Raw genomic sequence first — 6,055 nt, 5'->3', positions numbered from 1 at the left:
TATTAACATGTATATGTACATATAAATATTATATACATACAAATGTACATAAGTGCATACATATGTATATATTTAATAGTTTGCTATCAATAGTGTTTCTTCCTTTTAAACTTGTTTTAATTTGTGATCACCATTATATTGTCACTGACAGCATTATGAACTTTTCCCAAATTCATTCATTCTTAATGTGTTCGTTACAAAAATTTTATTCTTTTATTTTTATTTTTATTTATTTGTGAGCACATTTGGTGTGTATGTTTTAAATTAAACAGTATATATACATATACATATATATCTAATATATATTTTCGAAACAGACTTTGTATGTAAGTATGTATGTATATATGTAAGTATCTTTAAACAATGTTACTATGTCGACAATTCAATTGGTTGAAAATTATATTTTTTTCGATTCAAATAAATTTACCATTTAATATTTACTATTAGATACGCCATGTTTAAGCTGTTTATATTACAAACACTGAGCGAAGCCTGGTAAAACAACTAGTATTAAATAAAACAATACTATCATATTGTAGACAATATATTTTAATTTTAAAACTTTTGGTACATATTTATTGCACTATTATTTTCTAATAGCATAATTATTGTTATAAGATTGTAAAGGTACATATGTATTTTAATACGATAAATGGAAGACATTTGAACTTGGATTTTCATAGCTTGATAATTTTTACAAAAATACACATTCATATAAAATACAATACAATTGTAAATGGAAGACATGCTCAATTTCAATTTCAATTTAAAATTTTGAAACACATTCTGGTTTCAATTGGAAGCCGTTATAAGAACACTATGGTATAATTAACATTCTATGTAAACAGTAAATACAAATATGAATATATAATACATACATATGTATTTTCTAATGCACTGTAAATGCAAATTCTTCTTTGGTTAAAATTTTAATATTATAAAGTTACATATACCGAAATCAATATGATCATACAAAAATAATATAAAACGTTTATTATTTTCTTCATGTTTTGAGAAGTTTATTTGACTTCCTTGAGAACACTGCGGAAACCATCTATAAATATTTCAGCATGTTTAGGCGTGAAGATGAGTGCTGGTCGCAATCGTATAGAAAGTTCTCCACATCCACCAGTCTGGAAGCCTTTAGGAATATACCAAATATAATATTTGCTAATGAACTGTCTTATTAAAGTCAATAAAAGTACAAACGTATAATTGTATACAAAATGTTATACCTTTTTGTTTCATTTTATTGACAAGGTCATCTCTAATGGGGGTAGTTGGACAAGTGATGGCTAAAAATGTACCACGCCCCCTTGTAGAGTTTAATAAGTGTGGAAATTCTTTTTCCAAACTGAGCAGACTACTTTTGAGTACATTTCCAGTCTTTTGAACCAAATCCAAAAGATTTTGCTTCTGAATGGTGCTAATTACGCACTCCAACAACAACAGCTTTCCTGGGTCTCCCATCCATGTATTAAACACTCTATATGGGTGAACAGGACTAAAACAAATATAAACATGTACATATATGCAATTCAGTATCTCTGCAATTAAATGCGCTGTATTACATAACATTAAAACAATTAATATTGATTATAGATTTTATTATTACGAAATGGTTAACTATGTACATATATAGCTATAGGAATATTTGATTTTTAAAAGATCCTTTTAAAAAATATAATTCGTTTAACCCCCTTCTCAAGTACTTATTAACCTTTGAAAATCGATAAACTATAATAGATCTTGTTTGAAAATATTTTAATCGCAAAATGCAAGCATCAACACAGAAACACGGCCTTGACATATACTCTACATTTACTTTAATACATATCGTAATAATTATGCTTTTGAATTTAATTATTGACATAAATTCTTACGACATCTCTGGTGTGTGGAAGTATCCTCCAAGCTGCATCTTTTTGCTGAATGTAACAATATCCGGTGGCGAATCCAAGTTGAAATGTTCGTGACACCACATTTTACCAGTTGGTCCACCACCAGTTTGAACTTCATCTATCAATAAGCCACAACCTTTCTGAAATAAAAATGTGTTTTAATATTTTTACTACATACATACATATACATATATTCATTAAATTAAACTTGGTATTTTTTTTCACCTTCTTAGCAATGCGCTGTAGCTTTTGAAAGAATTCCGGAGAAGCTTCATTATCACCTCCTTCAGATTGAATTGGCTCAACGATGATTCCGGCAACAGGAATATTTTTTTTATTGTATATATCAATTAAATCCTCCACTTCAGCAAGGCACCTTAGAAAGAAAACTTTCATTTAGAAACGGTAAGTGATATCTTTCAAATTTAAAATCATATAAAATTATTACTTTATAACTTTTAATTCATAACAATAATATATATTTTTGGAGATTTTTTTTAGATCAATGATACCATAGTTATATCGATAATATCAAAGTCATAATACTATGCCCAATAAATACAACTTTAAAATTGTGACGCAACCTCATCTTATTATCTATAATATTACAATTAAAAATAAACATATATATAATACTTTGCGTCTTCTTCGGCATTCTCTCGTACATTTTCTTCCAACGGATATTTATATTGTGGAAATCTAGCAATTGGCCAATCAAATGCTGGAATGTCCAACTTGTGAATTGCTTTTGAGTGAGTCGTTGATAACACTCCTAAAGTACGACCATGGAAAGCACCCTTAAAACCATAAAATAAAGTAAAAATTATTTTCTGGTGGAACACATACCTACATACACATTAACATATAAAAAAATTACGAGGAAACCTTGAAAGACAATATAGATAGGGCTGGTGATCCAGGTGCTTGATTAATCATGCAAGATTCCATCTCTTCCTTGGAAAATTGCACATTTTCACCCCGCTGAGTGCGTCGGTACCAGATGAACATATTCTTGAAAGCATTTTCATTTGAGCAAGATCCACACATCATAGTGGTCAAATTTGACAAACCTTTTGGAGCTACTTTTAACAATATTTGTTGTAGTTTTGATGGCCAATCTGCGCCAGGAAAAACACCCAAAGCTGGTCTATTCACTAAAGTTTTCTAAAATGAATTAGAACTTTAAACCAATTTTTATTCTAAATATATGAGCAAAATAATATTTAACTCACGATATTGTGTTCATTGGTGAATACGTTGAGAATATCTGGGTGGTTATATCCCAATGGCATGGATGAAATCTGTGTATAAACATCCATCAAAACGTTTCCATCGACATCTACCAAGTAATTTCCATATGAACGATCATAATCCGCAAATAACTGAACTGATTGAGCTTGCTAAAAAATCATTTTTAAAAGTTTCAAATTTTGAAGCAAAAAACAATGTGATACAATGAATATTAATGAAAGAAAATTATATGATTCTTTGTAAACCTGAAGATTATTCAATTCCGCATAGAGTTTCTTTGAATTAGGTCCCGGAACAGCTGTTTTAACGGAAGGACCTGAAGGTTCGGCCAAAGCACCTGCGGCTGAAATATTTCTTTTGTAGGATAATCTTGAGAGCAAATTGACTGAAACAAAACGAAATAGTTTATCAGAATATTTTTTTTATTAAATAATTCGAGTTTTAATTTATGATAACCTACTGCAACCGATATGTTTTTTTCAACTTCCTATACAATTTCAAATTGCAACATTCAAGTTTTTATCAGCTTAAAGGAAAAATATCAAAACAATATACATAAAAGTTAAAACATAAATTTTATCAGAATTCGAAAAGAGTGCAGATATAATTGATCCAATTTAACCCTTTGGCTGCTACGAGGTTTTTCAATGTCCAAGCGAAAAATGCTAACATTTGTAATTATTTTGAAAAAAAAAAAATATAATATTTTTTTTACATACTTACTTCGCCGAACGCTCGTAATTTTTATAATACTTTATATACATTTTTAAGAAGCAGTGCTCTCTCTTTCTGTCTTGCTTTTACATGCGTGCGTGCGAAAGAGATACCTACATATATACACTAAATAAGTTTTGACGATTGTTTTCCGACGCTCTATTTTTTTCAACAATCTATTTTTAGACATCGATGAATCCTTACAACATGCGATATATTCGAAACAGGTAGCGGTCTTTCTCTCTTTCTTTCTTGGTTTTAATTGTGTACGTGTGAGCGAGACACACAAGGATGCGAAGTTTCTAATAATCAAATAATTTTTCAACATGTATCATAAACATTTTGTATGCATTTCAGTTGCATTTGATTGATTGCACGAATTCGTGACGTCTCGTGACCTATATAATTGAAAGCGGATTTCTAATGTTTTTTGCCATTTATTTTAACTCTGCAAAATGATATTGGACAGTGAAAGTGATGAAAGCGAAATAATAGCTCCTCGCCGAGGAACTCGACAAATCAGCAGCTCTACTGATTCTGAAAATTAATTTATCGACAATAATCAATTCCCAAGTAATAACTCCTTATATGACATTGACAACGAACCCGAAATTTACTTTGATGATGAACCCGAAATTGAAGAGCTTTTATTTAAAAAATTGATAAATATTTATAAAGCATGATTGAAAAATAAATATAAATACGTATATAAAAAAAGTGTTTCTTGCCACTGATGCGCTGGCGACTCAAAGAAAGTATTGAAATACGACAATTAATGACAACAACAACGATCGTCGTAGCAATCTTCGCCTATTTCAAAACAACGATTTATCGTTGTTGTAGCAGTCAAAGGGTTAAAATTTTAAAACTCGTAAAAATTGTAAATCTGTACTTTTTATCCTATCAGTCATAGTCGTTTCATACATAATCGCTTTATCACAATTACAATGTCAATAATAAAATGCAATTCGGCAGAAAAACGTGTTTCAAAATGAAAATAAAATTTGCAATTGCCATTATTAAAAAGCGACGCGGCAAATTTAAATAGCGAGACAATTGGCAGACACGCTGATTGAAAGATGAATGAAGCGAGACAAACGCGTAAATTTTCAAATCATCAGAGCAGTAAGGAAGACAGACTAACTATTCAATCGTCTAAATTGACCATACATAAAGTGAATACAAAAATAAAATAAAACAAAATTTACTACCGCAAAGAAGAGTCTAAATATAAAAACGTCGTGCGTAGGTAGGCTGCGTTATTTTTAAACGCACGCGATTTTCAGGAAAATCCGAATTCACTCGGTTAATTCTCTTTAAAAGGTAGAAAGCTCAAATTCAAACGTAGGGAGTGTTACCGGCTTTTCTGGCATTATTGATGTTGGTGGCGACTCCAGCCATGACTCCGAAGGCGAAGAAGATGCGCGCGGTGAAGAAGCCGCGCCCGTAATGTGCCTGTAACGCGTATGCCGGCACTCGATAGCCGATGGCCGATAGTCGTCTCACTCCCACACACAATTGACTACAATTGTATTGACCTTGCCTCTGCTGGCTGCTGCTAGTGTGGTAGTCACCGGTAGAAGAAGAGGGAGAGATCGTCGCACATGCGTACTACTTCCGCATCTCATAAACAATGCTTATCTTGGGCGGATGCTGTACTTTATCAAAGGGACATCATCAAACACGAATTTTATTCACTACCAGATATGATTCAATCGGTAAACGGACTACTAGTCATATGTGAACCAGTCACAGGACAACCGGTCGCTCTAGATCGGTCACACGTGATCACCCGTCACACTAAAACTGGTCACACCCTAAAACTGGTCACGAGAAAACTGGTCACACCCTAAAATCGGTCACGAGAAAACTGGTTGACCGATTTTAGGGTGTGACCAGTTTTAGTGTGACGGGTGATCACGTGTGACCGATCTAGAGCAACCGGTTGTCCTGTGACCGGTTCACATTTGACTAGTAATCACCGAACCGATTCAATCAAATTGTTCATTATTTTGACAATTTTTCTCTTACTCTAGACAAAATTCATCAATAGTTTACCTGCTTTATATAATTAAATATTACAGCTCATATTTGATGGTATATATACATAGCTGCACCAGACGGATTTCACGGTAGCTGTATAAATACAGAAAGCTGTATATATACAGAACTTGCAATGAGGTGTGTAG

General features: G+C 32.0%; 1 protein-coding gene across 1 annotated transcript; it reads right to left on the bottom strand.

Annotated features, from left to right (window-relative positions):
* Positions 1 to 527: 527 nt before the first annotated feature.
* Gabat (4-aminobutyrate aminotransferase) lies at positions 528 to 5,637 on the bottom strand. The gene is made up of 9 exons (XM_077436193.1): positions 5,225 to 5,637; positions 3,398 to 3,537; positions 3,134 to 3,301; positions 2,787 to 3,065; positions 2,538 to 2,698; positions 2,127 to 2,277; positions 1,884 to 2,041; positions 1,236 to 1,504; positions 528 to 1,141 (listed from the first exon to the last, which is right to left on the bottom strand). The coding sequence occupies exons 1-9, from the start codon at positions 5,265 to 5,267 to the stop codon at positions 1,020 to 1,022; spliced, it is 1,491 nt and encodes a 496-aa protein (XP_077292319.1). The 5' UTR covers positions 5,268 to 5,637; the 3' UTR covers positions 528 to 1,019.
* Between the last annotated feature and the right edge of the window lie 418 nt (positions 5,638 to 6,055).

Source organism: Arctopsyche grandis, chromosome 8 (genome assembly GCF_051622035.1).
Source record: "Arctopsyche grandis isolate Sample6627 chromosome 8, ASM5162203v2, whole genome shotgun sequence".
In the NCBI taxonomy this organism is placed as follows: domain Eukaryota; kingdom Metazoa; phylum Arthropoda; class Insecta; order Trichoptera; family Hydropsychidae; genus Arctopsyche; species Arctopsyche grandis.
Note: the sequence above shows the minus strand (reverse complement) of the source record. Positions and strands in the feature narration are given on the sequence as shown.